General features: G+C 42.0%; 2 protein-coding genes and 1 long non-coding RNA gene across 3 annotated transcripts; 2 read left to right on the top strand and 1 right to left on the bottom strand.

Moving 5' to 3' along the window:
- The first annotated feature begins 25 nt into the window (after nucleotides 1-25).
- On the top strand, nucleotides 26-3,326 carry LOC100702337 (glycine cleavage system H protein, mitochondrial). The gene is made up of 5 exons (XM_003440389.5): nucleotides 26-215; nucleotides 360-439; nucleotides 1,801-1,864; nucleotides 2,018-2,149; nucleotides 2,915-3,326. Exons 1-5 carry the CDS (start codon nucleotides 65-67, stop codon nucleotides 3,010-3,012), a joined length of 525 nt encoding a protein of 174 aa, XP_003440437.1. The 5' UTR covers nucleotides 26-64; the 3' UTR covers nucleotides 3,013-3,326.
- On the bottom strand, nucleotides 3,048-9,257 carry si:ch1073-390k14.1 (deoxyribodipyrimidine photo-lyase). Its single transcript, XM_005470829.4, has 9 exons — nucleotides 8,597-9,257; nucleotides 6,341-6,908; nucleotides 5,898-6,209; nucleotides 5,619-5,791; nucleotides 5,437-5,521; nucleotides 5,110-5,342; nucleotides 4,785-4,979; nucleotides 4,441-4,666; nucleotides 3,048-4,317 (listed from the first exon to the last, which is right to left on the bottom strand). The coding sequence occupies exons 1-9, from the start codon at nucleotides 8,816-8,818 to the stop codon at nucleotides 3,773-3,775; spliced, it is 2,559 nt and encodes an 852-aa protein (XP_005470886.1). The 5' UTR covers nucleotides 8,819-9,257; the 3' UTR covers nucleotides 3,048-3,772.
- On the top strand, nucleotides 8,130-10,574 carry LOC112847263 (uncharacterized). The gene is made up of 3 exons (XR_003220693.1): nucleotides 8,130-8,248; nucleotides 8,619-8,831; nucleotides 9,423-10,574. It is a non-coding gene; the product is annotated as an uncharacterized LOC112847263 (long non-coding RNA).
- Nucleotides 10,575-17,675: the final 7,101 nt, after the last annotated feature.

Here is a 17,675-nt window from a genome sequence, read left to right as displayed (position 1 = left end):
AAGCGCCACTAATACCTCTCATATCAATGAAGAAGAAACATGCTCTCATCAGTGAGCGACAAACATGGCTGCCTGTTGGCTACTCCGTTCCCTCTCTTCCAACTTTTCTACAGTTTTGCCTTTACTCGCTCGTTCAGCGTCGCTTTCTCCATTGCAGCTGGCATCTAAGCCTTATTTTGGGAGAACGCTAGCGTCTTCTAGCCGGTTGTCAGCAGGTATTCGACTATGCATGTCTTGTATTAGATAACATTAGCGAGAGAAAGGACACGATAGCTGCAGCGTGTTTGAGTGTTTCTGTCATTTTCGCCGAGGACTTCAAAATCCTCGCTGAGTTCTGAGTATGTTGTGTTATCTTGCAGCGCTTAAATTCACAGACAAACACGAATGGATTCGTGTGGAAGACGGAATCGGGACGGTCGGAATCAGCAGCTTTGCACAAGTGAGTATTTCCACCTTTGCGCGTGCACTTCACAGACCGGTGCCAAAATGTGATTTCCGAAATTTACCAGAAGAAGAAGGGAAAAAAAAAAAGATGATTGCTGGTGTTGACTTAATAAATGATCAACTGATATTTGATTTCAGATTTTTATGTGTAATGTTTTTAATTGTATTGCTAAATAGACTTCATCAGGATTTATAAAGGGGTTATATATGAAAAATAACGAAATGATCTGTTTCGCGAGTGTCTGTATGACTCTGCATTATTGTATCTATATTATAATCAATCCAGTCCTTTTTTTTTGCCACAAAATATCTTTATAATAGTGTTATATTTGATGCTGCTTGGCCAGATCTCTCTCTTGAAAAATTGACATTTTTGTATGTCAAGAGACTTTTTAGCTGGAGAAGTAAATGCTATGTAAAAGTCACTTTGACACAAACTGGTTTATATCATTCTTTAGAGATATGGTTGACATATGTTTCATGTCTAGGCTGACAATGTTTTGGTAAATCACTGAAAATCCTTTTTGAGACAACACAGATTAAAACTGTTATAAATGATTTGTTGGCTTACAATATGTGAAACATATTTCTCTTAAATGTTATCAAGGTGTTTTGAAATAAACAGTCCAGTCACAGTACCAGTAAAAACTGCACTCAGTTTTTGGCTGAGTGACTTTTATGTGTCCTTTATTTGTTCAGGTCTTTCATTAACATTAAAAATGTCTTTTTAAAAGCTATTTTAAGTGGCCAGAAAAGACTGGGTTGATTATAATGTAAAACACACAGTATAATACAGTACAATAATATAGTCATATTATTCTTTATTTCATATGTAGATTACGCTGAGTACAGCCTATTTTTCAATATAAGCAAATATATTAGACATAAAAACAATCATTTATTTGCAGGTGATGACTTTTTAGCACAACAGCGCTGAAATATGTGCACATGCAAGGCAGATCCAAGATTTAAGGCTCTTTCATTATGCAAGCTAATTAAGGCAATGCTCCCTCACATGGTCCAAAAAAACTTAAATAACATATATTTACTGACATAAATATAAAGTACAGTTTTTAAACTGACATTTATTAAAAAGTTTAGAAAGTATATGTGGGACTGACAGTTGTCAATACAGCTCTTGGGTGTGCACAACACTCAATAAACACCAGATAGCAGTGACTCAAATGTAAACACATTGTTGGATATGGAGACCACAGAGTGGCCAGTGTCAGAAATCCCTTTCCACAACATTTAAATAAAACTCTACATCACTACTTTTTGCACATATAACTGTTTTGTTTTGTTTTTTTAACATCATACTTGTTCTGGCTAAATGTTTTCCCTAACCGCTTGCAGGAGGCATTGGGAGATGTAGTTTATTGTGGACTGCCAGAGGTGGGGACACAGCTGGCTCAGCAAGGTATGATGTTTGCTGAATGATAGTGAATATTATTAAGATGGCTCTAAAGCTTGATCTCATGCATGTCATCGCTGGATTGAGAGTCACCACAACATAGGAAAGTGGATGGCCTCTTGTCCCTCATGACGTACCTTCTGAAATTTACTCCTGCAGATGAGTTTGGAGCTCTGGAAAGTGTAAAGGCAGCCAGTGAGCTTTATTCTCCTTTAACTGGAGAAGTTGTAGAGGTCAACACGCTACTGGCAGACAACCCTGGTCTGGTCAATAAATCTTGCTACAAAGATGGTAAGTACACACATAAACGTCACAGTGCAGTTCGTGGAGGGTACTCTGATATATGTATGAGACATTTTAGATTAATGCAAGAGCTTAAACAGAATTAACCAATGACATTACTCTTTGTGGTTTGTCACAACATTGGTATTTTCTTTCGATTGGTGTATTTTTTTTTCCGATATAGATCACTGCTAAAACCTAATGTTTTTTTTAACTGTTTTATCACCCAGTATAATACACGGCAGTAGGATATGAAGTTTAATCTCTGGACAGTAGATGGCAGTAATACAACACAACATAACAGTGAAGACAGGGACTACATTAAGACCATAAAGCTGGAGCTGTTCTATTGTTACATTACATTATATTTCATTAAAATGACCCTTCATTGCACATTTTCTAACTAACATCTGAATATTTGATTCATTCCAGAGACATTGTATGTTTCAACCTCTTTTCCCTCACTGTCATTACATGACTGCATTCATTCCATTTTATTTAAGTTAATTAACTAACCCATCACAATTAACTTTATCGCCTTTGGTAGTAATGCACTGCAGAACGTTAAAATAACCTTTCACTTACAACATTCACTCACAGCTGTTCACTGTGATGGACTATTTTACTCAAGCAAAAAAAAAAATATATATATATATATTATATTTTGTGTAGTTACTTTGTTTTTTCATGTGAAGCATTTAATCCTCCAAAGTACTGAAACCAGTGTGTGTCTTCGAATCAGAACTTAACTTGATTTTTACACATCTATTATAGGTTGGCTCATGAAGATGAGCATTTCCAAACCTGCTGAGCTTGACAGTCTAATGGATGAAGCTGCATATGAGAGATACATCCGTTCTATTGAGGACTGACATAACACCTCTCTGTATGTGCTGTGCACCTTCCCTTTTTCTCACAACACTGGCAGAGAGAGGTGCACAATATGTGCCTGTCCGTTAAAACGCAATACATAGCATTCTCCAGTGGAGCTCTTTAGCTCCAGACTACTGATCTGTCAGTGCTGTAGAGCTGTGAACTTTAGAATTTCTTTACAGACTTAATTTAGGGGACCTTCCAGACTGCATTGACCTAATATCCAGTGTTGATTTCTTGAAGCGTCAAACCACCAAAAGATGGAAGAGACTGAGACTAGAATAAAATAGTTACCAATTATTTCAGTGAAGGACTTGAAATTCTGTCCTAGGACACTGTCTGACTTAAAAAGCACTTTTGTCTTTATGGTATTAATTATTTTGATCTTCACTGCATGTATGACGGTTAAACTGTGGACAGAGGATCTGTGTAATAAAAAATAATTAAACATTTCCTTAAAAAGTCTCTTTTCTTTGTCATTTATTTCTGATTTTTTTTTATTTTATATACAGCTTCAATAAAAAAATAAATCGCACTAATATGAAGTGTATGTATATATGCTGCCATTATTTAATGCAGTACCTGAGATGAATATAAACCTTTGAGAGTATTTCCCAGCCCCCTTGCAATATACTTTGTTTCCACAAATATTTTCCCCATCCACGTTGGCAGACTATGTTTTGGCATCATTTTTACACTTAATAAATTTGTTATATGTTTACATTCTGTGGCAAATGACTTAAAAGTTTGTAGTCTTGGTCACTTTAGAGAAGTGACTGCCCCACCGGGTACTATAGAGAACCTGTCCTTGGCTGTTGGAGTTCGTCTGGCCCTTCCTCGAGGTGAAGGAGACGGTGGGAGCCCTTCCATTCTCCGATAATCGCTGTTGAGCCTCTCCTTTCTTTGGATTGCCTCATGCATTACACTGGCAGTGAAGTCTCTCTCATTAAGGAAAGCAATGGTCTCGTCCCTCTTTCGGCTCACGTATCCTTTTAAAACTGCGTTGTAGGGGTTTGATGTGGCATCAGCATCCGGATCTTCTTGCTGGTGTTTGAATTCCATGCGAGTGATGACAGGCAACAGGAACTGCTTTCCTTGTGTCACCACAGCCCCATCCTTATGTGATAAACCCAAAGCCTCAGAGACCAGGCGTGGGGGCAAAGGCACCAAATCGCAGCCTGAGCGCTTGTCCACATACTGTTCAAACTCCCTGCGCACCAAAGCTACATCCTGCAAAGACTGATTCCTTCGCTCCTCGAGATCTGTAATTATTCGCTCGGGATACGACTGGCCAAACACCACACCTAAACCGTGAGGACAGCATCGATGTAATAAATCGATATATTAACTGTTGAAACTAAACTATGCAAAGCATAATTCCATAAATTTATCTTATTTAAAAAGTGAAGGACAATAGAAATTCTCACCTGCACGTCGCAGCATGGATGCAGGACATTTCCAGGGTTTGTGAATAAGCTCGTCAGGCAGATCTGCAAGTTCAGGACACCATTTTCTAACATAGGTACCATAGGGGTCACAGGTCATTGCTGCGTCAACAGGGTGCATGACAAAGTTCCAGTGATCCAGGCCACACATGCCCCCATTCTGCCACATCATTGCATCAATGGCAACATCTGCATCCACCAGGGTGTCCTAAACATGCATGAGTTGGACACAGTCAGGAAGTTGAGTAGTACTTATAAATATTTGTCAGGCATTTGGTGCAATATCTTTGTGAGTGCATTAGTCCCAGTGTGCACACGCATCTCACCTGGAACCAGCGATAGCCTTCTTGCCAAGGCAGATGAAGATATGCAATGAGAAAAGATGCCACTACATGTCTCATGTAGTTGTTCATCCAGCCTGTCTGCCACAGCTGCCTCATGGCTGCATCGACCAGAGGGTACCCTGTTCGTCCTCGCTGCCATGCCTTGAGGTGGCCCCGATCACTGCTCCACCGCAAAGCCTGCCAGTGGATGTAAAATGATCCATAATGTGGTTTAGGCCTTTATTACATATTAATAAACTGACGTGGTAACAAAAAAAATGTTATGGTATGGTTAATGTACACTTCGTAGTCTATAACTAATTTCCACCTTGTATGGAGGTCTGATGGATTCCCATGGGAGGTCAGGAAACAGCGTGAGCTGCCAATAAGCCAAATCTCTCCACGCCAATTTGCGTTGGAACTTTAGGGGTCGACAACGTGCTCCTTTGGCATCCCACATTAACCAGCGTGGACTGAGCTGACCAAAATGAAGATAGGGTGACAAGCAGCTGGTGTTTGGAGCATCTGCCCTGCCTGACTCTTTTTCATATCTATACACACCTAGAAATAGAAATAAATATGTGGTGTTGTTCATTGCCAAGCCTGTTAAGACTGCTCCAAATACAGATAACCAACTGAACAATAGGTGCCTCACCATCATGAAGAAAGGCCTCTAGACGGGCTTGCGCTCCTCCTTCACTAAAATCCCAGGTCTTTCTAATGTTCACTGCCCAGTCAACCTGAATGCCAAAGAGAAAAGAAAGAAAACATTGACAGATGCGTGATTTAAATGATTTTTAAGTTGTTTTGTTTTGCCTTAGACCTTTGGTTTCTAACCATTGTGCCATCCTTCCTGCGGGGCATGCGTGCCAAGCCTAGTTCATCCAAACAGACCCCCTTTGGCCAGTGGGCAGGTGTAGGGAGAGATACCGGAGGGTCCAGGGGAACCCCTACTGCGGTCCCTGGGTTCTGTCTACAGCAGCTCATGAAGTGAGACACTGAACCTATTCCTACATCATAGAAAAACAATAAAAGTTCATCCGAATAGCCATATTGTAATTTAGGTATACATTATCAGCAAACCCAGTATGCACATAGAAATACACTTTGACTAACCTCGAAGGCCAACGCCCTCTGTGGTGACAGAATAAGGGTCTCTGAGACAAAAAGAGTGGAACATCCTGAATTCAACACCTTGTTTCTGCAGAGTCGATACTACCAGATCGTCTCTCTCCTTCAGCCAGGGCTCATACAAGGCATTAGCCAGCACTGTTCTTGCCCCAGTGTCTTTTATCAGCTCCTTAAGTGCCTTCAGAGAAGATTCAGCACTTGTCATCTCCCCATTTGCCTTGAGGAAGACAAGATGGCTGCCGATGTGCTCCAAAGATGAACAAAAACACAACAATGCCTGATGCAACCAATATTTACCTATTTAAAAAAGGGAAGATACATTCAGACAATTAGAATAGAGACTTACAAACAATGATTTCGTCAAGCACTATTATGAAGACACTGAGACAAAGTATTGCTATAACCACTGATTCCTTGATCAAACTTACAAGCTCCTCCCATAGCCACTGTAACGCCTGTTCCCTCCTCTTCTTCAGGGCTCCAGATGAAGACAGGTATGACAGGTGCACCCACTTCTAGTGACGCCACGAGAGCAGGATTGTCACACAGCCGCAAATCCCTCCTGAACCACAGTAACACTGGTGGTGTTGCTGATGGAGAACGGGGTAAACCTACAAGGTGCTGGCCAGTACATTTTCGCCTCTGCCGCCTATTCTTAGAGCGTTTTGGTTTCTGTGATTGATCCACATCTCCCTCCTGTTCTGAGACACACACAGTCTGATCTGTCCCGAGTGTCTGCTTATTAGGATACGTACTTATTTGAAACTCCATCTCTCTGGCTGTCTGTGGTGCACTCTCTCTCTTCCAGGATCCAGTTTGATTGGTGCAGTTGCTTCCTTCAGGCTTTAATATGGAATTCATCTGAACAGATCCTCTCTGATTTTGAGCATCTCCAGACTGCAGCGGTTGGGATTCTTGGCTGGGAGACTGCAGAGGTTGACCTTTCATATCCAGTAGAGAGAGAGCCAAAGCAAGTTCCAGCTCGTCGTCTTCAGTCTAAAATTTAATCGGGACAACCACTGTTATTACTTTTAAAACTATTCTTTAGTAGTTTAAAAATATGAATGTGTACACTATGCTCTAAATGACAAGACATTAGCTTTTATCAAAAACTACCAAAGGTGTTTCATTTATTTAAATGTATTATCTCTTTTAATTAGATGGGTGTGTACAGGCAAGGCTTGGTTTACACTCATCAAGTACTCCATAAGGGACACATACTAATGAAGCTTATATGTAAGATCTGTAGTCACACATCTGTCTTTTTCTCAGGTGTCGGTGGCTAATCTAAACTTTACATCACTTCCACTTTCCCAAGCTGTCAACTTTGGTTGTGACATCACTGGTCTAGTCCAATCATATTTCTGGCATTCTTCAAGCCAATCAGCTCACTCTGCACACTCTAAATCTCACTGCGCACCTGTCATTCTTCCTTGCAGACACCTTCTTTTAACCCAACTTCTCCCCATCACTGCCTCTCTCTTGTCACTCAGGCTTCATTCAAGCCTCCATCTTCATCTCCACCACCAATGTCTAGATTCCAGGAGGTCCTGATGCCCTAATCCTTATCACCACTGAGATTCCGTCCTGCTGTGATGGGCAGCATCACATGGATCTCTCAGGTCCTATGTCAGGTCTTTTTTGGATTTTTTCTCCTATTTCTTCTGGACATGACTTTCAGATACTGTTCATCTGCTTTAGATAGTTCTTTAGACCTGCCACTTCTTTTGTCCTGCACTTGTCCACTTTCCTCAAATTGTTTAGCTGCACAAAATGCCAAGGAAATGCCAAGTTTTCAGATAACTGGTTTCAAAATAACCTTGTTGATGCAAAAAAAACAAACATTTATGTCTGTCAAATGGGTTATCTTTGACATTTTTCATCAGTTCAGCTACACAAATGATGTGTTTTTAATACAGAGTGCCTACAGATACAATTTAAAATTGGTTCTTTCCTAACTTGTCTGTTATGCATTAAATTTCAGTGCTTTTTTGTGCTTGACTCATAGGTCACTGTTAAGTGGCCTAACAAACAAACAAACAAAAGCAATTTTCCCAAAACGAGTACCCATCTTTAAGTTCTTATAAATGACTTATTGGCCTATAATATGATGATGATTTAGAACACTTTATCAAAGCTACTTTTAGACATTTTTGGAAAAAACATCCTTACAAATCCCTACAAATACAAAAAATTGGGAGACATCATCTTGATGTTCTTGAGAAAGTGTCACAAATTAACGCAGATCCAGGGACTCCCTGTTCTAAAAAGGGCGAAACTCCAGCCTTGGCAGTGCTTTGCAGTTTCGGTGTAGAGCTGCTTCTGTACCGCCATGAGTAAGTCATTAATAGTTATTTATGTTTTCATTTATTTATTTACGTATTTATTTACTTTAGTTTAGGTTAGGCTAGTAGGTAAAATGAAAAAGTGACAGCAAAAACTTTTAAGTTGGTCCGTTTATGCTAAGATTAACACATCTAGCTAGCTAAAGTTACTTGTATCCTCAAATGCTGGAGTTTAAAGTTAATCTCTAAAAACGCCAGTCGTTTAATTAAGTTCTGCTGCTTCCTTGTTGTGTTTTGTTCGTGTCGTTTTTTGTATGTATTTTATTTTTGTTGACTTAACCCTAGGTGTTACAAGTTCTCCAACCTAAATGCAATTCTATTCCTGAAACATTTACTGACCTTGGTGAAATATTCCTGGTAGATGGAGGTGAGACTGGCGTGCAGGAGTCTGTCACCCGTGGACAGAGGCTCGATGAGGGACAGAAACTGTGAGCGGGTCTCTCGGTGCCCCAGGATGGACACACACATGGCGAAGAAACCCTCGGGATCCTCTCGACCCTCCAGTACTTCCCCTAACCACCATTTAACTGTGGCTTGGGCATCAGCTCCTGAAGGAGGCATCTTCGAGTGAAAGGTGACTGAAATTTTAGTTTGTTTAAAAGTTTAAAAGCCTAAGCTCTGTATTCACGATCATCTCAACCTCTTGAACTACCAGTTACCAAACAACAGCTGATTTTCAGTTACACAAGCCATGTGTCAAATGTTTTGTAACCTGAGGTAAATTGTAATGAGTAAAAAGCACCAGTAGGGGGTGTACAAATCTAATATAAATGAGCTATGCAGGAGGCTAGTAAAGCTCATGGGTGTTGGGCTGTTTTTTTTTCCTTTCACAGCCTGTGAGTAACAGATGGGATTCCTTGTTTACATTTCATTAACTTGGCATTATGGCAGAACAATATAGACCTAATAAATGCTATATGAACGCCTGCTTTTGACATAGATTTGAGTCGATCTCTGTGTTTCATCTTCCTGTCCACAGCACAATCATTTCTCTGCCAAATCTATACCTGTCAACTAAAATGTTTCATGCCCAGGGTCGCCACAAGCAAAATCCAATCAAATAGAGATCCTTGGTTCAATTTGAAGTGATGTTAAAATGCTGGAGGGGGGGCATCTTCCTTTGGATAATCACTCTATAATTTTTACATAGCCTTCATCTTGACAGGAATGTGGCCTTTTTCAAGAGCAGCCTGTGATGTGACTGAAAAACAAAGCCAGGAGACAGGAGACGGTGTACCCAGCAGTGAATTTTTTTTTTTTTTAATCACAGTCTGTATTCAGACTGTTGAAGGGTTGCTAAGTAATTGATTTTTTTAATGAGACCATGAATAAGCTTTTGAAAGTACACAGCAGGGGACAATGATTTGTGACACTTGTGGAGCAAACTTTAAAATGCTTTGTATAGTTGATAAGCTCCACTTGTGATACTATTACAGGAATTACTCAGAAGTCTTATTTTACTTATACAAAAAAAATATTCTCAAGTGTTCGTCTAAAATGCGACTCAAGGCTTCGCAAACAAGGACATACGATCTGAGTTATTCAAAACTATTATGTGAAAAGTGGTGGGAGTGTAAGAAGGGAATATGGTGTTGAGTGCTGTGGTATGTGAATAGAGCAAGACCGAAAGAGAGGGAGCGGGAGAAAGAGATTGAGAGAGAGAGAGAATCAATAGTGTTTAGACAGAGAAGTGGAGTCTAAGTGTGTGATCAATAGAGAGCAGAGAGGAGAGATTAGCTGCTTTTCTCTTTCAAACTAACACTGACAAATTGGTGAATTGGTGTATCGGCCCTTGGGCTAAACGGATTGACCTGCTGTTTCCATGTTCTACCGTGTACTGTCAATAAAGATCTGTGTTCATTGTGGCTCTCAATGAAGAGGGTGAATGAAGCACCAAAAGAGAGAAAAAGGGGGAAAGGAAGGAAGGGAAATAGAGAAGCAGAACGGGGAAAAGCAAAAGTGCAGTCCAGGTGCCCACGTAGCGCTGATACTCGCGAAATGTCCACACCTCTGTCTCATTAACACACGCGTGTACTCACATGTGCATCCTCGTGCACATTGTTATAAAACCATAATAACGTCTCCAGGAAAATTAATGGAAAGACAGATTAAAAACTAAGTGAGGAGAAACGGGCCACTAGTGTAGCTATTTGCAACTCATAAATCATTCTGACACACCCACGCGCATGTAGACACTTGCATAGACTCACACACGCACATACACACAAGCACACACACGTACTGTAATTAACCACAGGCTATTTACTCTCTCCTGCTGTAAATTAGACATGCAGACACAGTTATTACATTAGGGGGATCTGCCATGCAGAATGCTAACAGGGGGAGGAGGAGGAGGGGAGACTCGTGCACATAACAACAACTGGTTCATACAAACATAAACATGCACGCACACACACATGCACACACATGCATGCATGTACACAAGAAAGAGGGTTTAGAAGAATCATAGACTGACGGGAGTGAAAATGAAGCTGCAGCACAGAGAATAGGGGCCCCCAGCTCTTTGTTCCCTGCTGCATTTCATTATCTGAAACGCCAGCCAACACACGACACACACACACACGCAACGCACCTCCCCCTTCCCTAAAGCTGTCTGCCTTCACTCCATGCATACAGCACAAAAAGAGGGGAATATAGAGATACTGCGTCAGTGCCATTCACTGGCATCTGTACTTGGTCATGGCAAGCATGTCTGCATGGTCATCCTTCGCAAATCAACCCATCCACACACTGCCCTGAGTTGACCACTTCCATTTAAACCTGGGATCACAGAAAACACAGTCCCATGAATTGTATTTCAAGCAGAACAATGGGAGATGAAGTCTTGATTAAAGCAAGTATTGATACTCTGTCTCAGGCAGCTTGTCTCCATTTAGTTCATCTGAAGTTTTTCTTATTTTTTTTCTGGCAGTCCTTCAGTTTGTGTGTGTGTCCTCTGGTTCCCCCTGCCTCCCTCACCCTTCTCTGTCCCTCTGTTTTCCCACGGTGATCGATAGCTCATTACAATCACTGACTGCAGCTCATCAGCACCTGTTAAGGTCTGGAGACACAGAAAAGGTGTATGTGTTTGTAAGGGTGCGTGTTTTCTGACGTGAGCTTATTGACAAATAGAAAATAACCATTCAAATGTCAAACCTAACCTTTGTTTTGTTCAAAATGAATTTTTCTGTCTTACAGCCAGTGCTGCGGGTGTCTAGTTTGTCACTTTGTCGCTTTATGGTCCATGGTCTTGGGGAACATCTTATTATGCAACTCACGTGGGTACCATGGTTTGTTGCTATGGTGATTGCCAAGGGAGCCAGAGTATTATAGGTGTTTATCCTAGACAGGAGCAAGGCTACTCTCCGTCTATCAGGACACGCTTCAATTTGCCACACAGTTTGGACCACACATTAAGATCAACACAGTCACAGAGGGACAAAGGGAAAACAGAGAATACAACACAATCAGGTCCGGATGCGATTTACTGGATAGATTATTCAGTATTCATATTCCTGGAAGAAAGACCTTGTTCAAACACTCAGTTGTTGGTTTAATGCGTCACTGCAGGGTTTGTTTTTGGAGAGGACAGGATGTGAGCCGAAAGAAGCAAACAGAGAAAAAAGACTGTTAGAGAGTACAAACCATGGTTAAAGGCAAGGAGAAAAGTGTAGACAAAAAAAGGCAAAATAAAGGAGACAATAGATAGACCTCGAGAAGTCCCCCAAGGATTCATTCACAGGATGTGGTCTAAGAAAAGCAGTAAATTGGCATAAGAGTGTGAACTTTTAAGGAAAAGGGGATAAAAATAGAGAGTATAATAAAGGGCTAAATAGACAACAAGTCTCTCAGCCCATGCATAAATTACACACACCATTTACATATTCATTATGTTTTGTGTTCTAATGAGAGTATTTGCTTAATAGCATCACCACCACCACTGCCAGCTTTTGTTTGACTCAAGAGAATTAAAAGAGTGGGAGAAAAAAAAGAAAAACAAGGGAGCAAGGGTCATCTTGGTAAAGTGGGTGAGGTCAATGGTACACAATCAATTTTACTGATGATCGTATCAATCATATTGCTGTATTGTTCGTGTGTGAACGAGCACAACCTACTCAAGGCTCTAGGAGATGTGAAGGGAAACACACATGATGGGGGGTTGGTTAAAGTTAATTAAAACAGCACAAGCTCTCTGCAAACTCGGGGCTCTCTTCGTCCTTCTCCTCTTGTCTCAGTGGAATAAGTGAGTGCTGCTGTAATTACCTACAGGGCAGTCACTGAGAGCATTCCTTCAGGTGCCAAAAAAAAGTCTTTCAAATGACAGCAAAGATTTGCAGAGTGACTTTAAGGAATGAAAAGTTTCTATGTCTGTGAAGTAATCTTGCTCATATATAGCGGTGCAACATATAAAGTGTTGCATACAACCTGAAGCGGTATTTTTTTTTGTTAGAAAATAAATGAATGAAATAAGGGGAAAAGAGAGGGATGGAAATGAAGAGACAGGGGGAAGGGCAACGGAGGGATGAGCTACAAATGAGAGCGATGGCGGTGGCAGGTTGGCACAGTGCCATCCAGTCAGGACTTGAGCAGGGGCGGGCATGGGCATGGGAAAAGGGGCGAGGAGGAGAATAAGAATGAAAGAGGAAGAGAAACAGACCTCCATACTGCTACCATGGTGGCACCTTGGCACAGGCATAATGGGGCGTAACGAACAAGAGACTGGGCAGAGAAAGGGAAGATGGGAAAAATATCAGCGGATAGCGGAGCATAGAAGTAAGTAAGATGCCAGCAGGCAGAGGAGGACTCGGATATCGATAAACGACGGAATCATAGGATGTTGAGGAGAAAGATGGACAATACTTTAAATTTGTAAATGCACGATAGGTCGCAGAATGGGAAACAGCGTTGGAATTATTGTAACCGTTATTAGATTTTTCTGCCTTTCTATGCCAGCTGCAGCGTGCCATCCAACGGGCAGCATGCCAGTTTGTACATGTGGCATGCCCGAAGCATTCGAAGCTAATGGCGGAGAACTGTCATAGTCAAAGACAAGAGGACTCACCTCCGAGGATTTGCTACTAATCACCATTTGTTTGTTTGGACAAAGCCAAGAAGAGGTGCCCGGGCAACGGTTGGCAGCGATTTAGTGATGGCATCTTTTCAGGGGTGGCAAGGGCACAGGGAGAAAGATGGCACGCTGCCAAAGCAACATAATGCACACATTAGTAAACAGAAACCTCCGTACGGTGAGCAAAACATTTCGGATGCCTTGAACGTTTTTGGCGGTGGCATCCCCTCAAGGGAAAGACTGGAAACAGAGATGGCACCATGCCAAACACAAACTGCGAGGCGTTCGCGGGCACAATCAAAAGATACACTAAAATGTACTAAATGCTGCGGCAAAAAAAGAACTACAACCAGAACTACAAATGTAGCCGTGGTGGGAGTTTCTGAGAAAAACTATTTCTGTGATGCCAACTCTGCTCAGTGCCAGCTGCTACACTGAAAGGATGCTGCTGCCCATTACAAAAATCTAAGAGGAGGGATCATACCATTCCAGTATGGGCAGAAAGACTATGTGGAAAGAGAGGAATAATGAGCAAAATGAATAACGGATGCAGAAGGAGGAAAATGGTGAATTTTGTGCTTAACGAAGAACAGTGGGAGTGGGTGGACAGGGATGATGAAGAGCCTCTTTCCTGCACTTGCACACCTGGGATCTTCTTAAAGGGATATCCCCTCAGACTGCTGTGTGTGTTTAAAGGGAGGGATGTGTTGGCATCATCTCCAGGGTGTCAAGCTGTGTTTCTCTATTGCCAGTCAGGGAGGGTTCTGCAGTCATCAGAGGCGGGCAACTGTCTGGGCATCTCATCTGCAGCTAATTAACAGCCACACACTAATTCTAACAGCCGATCATAATTAGCGATTTAATCGCTCGTCAACGCTCTTCTCCCCCCCTAAATTGTGCCTCCTATTTGGACACGTGCGGATAAGCTAAGGAACGCCGGATTCCTCCCTCACTCCCTCCCCCTCCCTCATCCTTCCTTCCTTCATCCTTGGCTCCAGACTCCAGTGGGATCTTAATTAAGCCTGGGCTTCATTATGCAAATGGAGTACAATAAACGACAGCAGAGGTGGAGCTGGATACAGACTAAAACGGAACGGTGGGAGGGGAGCACTGAAAGTGGAAAATGAAGAGATGTGGAAGGTTACTAAAATCGTCTATGTAATGTTACTACAGTAATAGTAGTAAAGTAAAGTTGTTGTAACTTGTATGTCTGCAGTGCGCACACTACCACATGAGGCGTGAGAACCAGTGAAACCAGCTCTCTGATTCGCCATCTCTGCTGGCATTGGGAAAACTTATCTGAAATAACAGCGGATATGCAAAATGTCATTTCTCACAAAGGAAATTTCAAGGAATGGTGAAGGAAAGGGAATATTGACAATGAACCCTGTTAATATCACCAGTTGGCTGTTGTCGTGGATACAAAGGAAGATGGTAGAGATAGGGAGAGAGAAAAGAGGCAGACAGAAACACTGACAGCGGCAGCAGCATGGCAGCTAATGTCATCTCAGTTTAATCATCGCATGGGATCATGGGGTTCATGAAAATTCATTTGCATATCATTAAATGGAGAGAGGTTATTTGGTGCGGCTAGCCAAAATGGGATTGGATGAAGGAAGGGGGGGAAAAAAAGGAAAGTGTAGGGGCTCGTTATTAAACTGCAATGTTTTATAGTCCGCCAGCCGATTCATTTAATTTGGGCTTAATTAAAATGTGTCAGACTCAATCAATCATTCCAACAGGGATACTATCAGTGTTTCAGTCTGAAAAAAAAAGACTAATCACTGGATATGCGGTCGGACATTTTCCAATAACATTTTGAGTGCTTTAGTCTAATGTGAGCTTGACCAATCGACTTCCATTTCTGATTTATCTGAGTGGTGTGCATCGAAACAGCCTGTAACTTCTGTGTACTGTGTGCGCACAGGGCTATTTCTGACAGGTGGTGATGCCACCCTGTGTTAGTCAATAAGGGGGCAGCCTGCACTGTCTTTTTGACCTCTGCGATGTGTATGTATGTGCTTGCCTGTGTGCATTTCTCATTTGCATAAGTGATGTAATTAGACCACCCTTTCTCATGCAGATCAGTTTGACAACATGGCAATCACTTTAACAGACATGCAGCCGCACACTCAGAAATACACACACAGGACAACACACTCTTGCTGCCGTGACCACCCCCATATCATGGGGAGTCTGTTGTCTGTGAGCAAAAAGTGTAAAGATTAACATAATCCAGCTAATAAGTGTGAGTAATATTCACAGAGTGACGCGTGGCATAGACACTGTCCTGCTGATGCGTATTTGTATCTCATTATAGATGTAAAGTACTGTGGTCGCCAGTGAGGCGGGAGGGGGAGTGGTGGCGGTGGGTGGGGGGCCTTCATGAAGTGTGAGCCTGAATAAAGAGACACAGAAGAACAACAATAAACTGCACTACTTGGGGGAAAAAAGTTACTCTATCCTTCCTTTGAAAAAGTTATTGATGTAATATAAAGACAAATTACACAGGGTACCTCATAACCAGGATGCTGGAGATTGCTAAAGGAAGTTTTTCCAATGTCTCCACAAAATCGGAAAGACAAACCCACTGATTTTGTATCTGTTTGTTTACAGTACTGAGAGGCACACTGAGTCGGGTTTTTGCTGCAGAATATAGGAATTATAAATAGAGTGTATTTGCGCTTGCAGGCTAGCTCTGCCACATGATTGATTAGGATGGTGTGACGACCATTAAAAAGTCATTTAAAAGATGGATAGGGACCACATTTCCAAATAAAAACCACTTTATACCTGATGAAGTGCTGAACAAACTCTCCTTCAAAGACATTTACTGATTACTCTCTGGGTATGAGTGAGTGTAATGTGGGAAGCTCCCGTGAACTCAGTGTAGCCTCCGCATCAGCTGTAGAGGACTCCAAAGCACTCGTCTCGACAGTCAGGAAAACGGTGGTCAAGGCTGTAGTTAAATATACCCCCTCAAAAAAAAAAAAACTGACATCTTTTTAATATTTTGGATTTAAAGCAATATATTAATTTGGTCTGAGGTGTAATCTGTGTGCACAGGCACGCACACACATGCACACACTTGACTGAAATCTGATAGCGCAGCGTCGCTTCAGCTCAAGCCTTATCCTAAGAAACAGAGGTGCGTCTGAATGTGCGAATATATTTCAGCTCTGTCTCTTTAACTCGGGGCTCCACCACAGCAGCATGCTTTGGGATTCATGCATAAACATGAGCTGGCCTTTCAGCTCTCTCCTCACATAACCAATCTAAATCTAAATGAGCCCCCACTACAGATACACCAGCAGGCAATGACATTACTCCCCAGCCCAACCCCCTACTCTACCCTACTACCCCCAGTGACACATATACACCAGCAGGCAATAATTTCACGCTATCCCTCAAAGCCCCCACCACCTCCACCTACTCTCCACACGCATACACTCACTCGAACCCCCTTTTTTGCCGCAACCCCACCAGCTGCACAGTACTCATTTGATTAAGAGGGGGAGGACAGGGAGAAGGAGAAATAGTGGGGGATCACTTTATCAGGATGACTTTCTAAGATGGCTATCATGAGCTACGAAGCTATCTCAAGCCCTTTTCTGTGTTTACCTTCCTATTGTTCTCGCCATGTATCTGCTTGTCTCCTCCCCGCAAACCCAATCAGAACAACCCCGAGTTTCACGGTTACATCTTCCATTGCCGCATTTCTGTGTAACAGTTAAATGAAGGGCTACCCGCGAGAGAACAAGAAGCAGATACAGGTTTGTGCTCGACTTGTGCGCGTGTCTGATCGAACACTACATTCCCATGTTCATTTAAGTTTTTTTCCCCCCTCTCCAGCAAGTTGTCTCGTCAACCACTGGGAAGTTTTACATAAGAAATGAGCAAATAATAAAATCTTCTCTACCAATCTAAGCTGTGGTCTTTGAGATGTTGCATATGAAAATCTGTGTGTCCTAAATGTGCTGTAGTGTGCAATTTTCCTCCCCTCTCTCCCAGAGTCGTAAAACACATTATCATCATCAGCAGCAGCAGGAGCAGCAATGTAATTCATCCGAGGTCGTTAATATTCATCATATCATTTAGTCACAAAGGAAACTCATCTGGCTGAATGTCACAGATGTAATTAATGAAGTGACCCCAGAGGTCATGGCTCCATTCACCAAACGCCTTCCACACTCGGCCGTGTTACGCACACACGGCTGCACATCAAAAGCCTCCCAAGCCAGACACACACCGCCGCCGAACATACAACCTGGAATATGAAACACACATGTAACAAGCAGACACCCTCGCATACCACAACATTCACAAAATGGCTTCTCTCGGCTACACCAA

Source organism: Oreochromis niloticus, linkage group LG7, assembly GCF_001858045.2.
Source record: "Oreochromis niloticus isolate F11D_XX linkage group LG7, O_niloticus_UMD_NMBU, whole genome shotgun sequence".
Taxonomy (NCBI): domain Eukaryota; kingdom Metazoa; phylum Chordata; class Actinopteri; order Cichliformes; family Cichlidae; genus Oreochromis; species Oreochromis niloticus.
The sequence above is the reverse complement of the archived record's forward strand: the minus strand, read 5'-3'. Positions and strand labels throughout refer to the sequence as shown.

Bases quoted from the DNA above. Each gene is read 5' to 3' on its own strand.
- si:ch1073-390k14.1 (XM_005470829.4), bottom strand. From the start codon at position 8,818: ATGCCTCCTTCAGGAGCTGATGCCCAAGCCACAGTTAAATGGTGGTTA. The intron at 6,909-8,596 runs GTCAGTAAATGT...ATTAAATTTTAG, and splicing joins ACCAGGAATATTTCACCAAG to ACTGAAGACGACGAGCTGGA. The intron at 4,980-5,109 runs GTGGAAATTAGT...ATCCACTGGCAG, and splicing joins CCATCAGACCTCCATACAAG to GCTTTGCGGTGGAGCAGTGA.
- LOC100702337 (XM_003440389.5), top strand. From the start codon at position 65: ATGGCTGCCTGTTGGCTACTCCGTTCCCTCTCTTCCAACTTTTCTACA. The intron at 216-359 runs GTATTCGACTAT...GTTATCTTGCAG, and splicing joins TTCTAGCCGGTTGTCAGCAG to CGCTTAAATTCACAGACAAA. The intron at 440-1,800 runs GTGAGTATTTCC...AACCGCTTGCAG, and splicing joins GAATCAGCAGCTTTGCACAA to GAGGCATTGGGAGATGTAGT.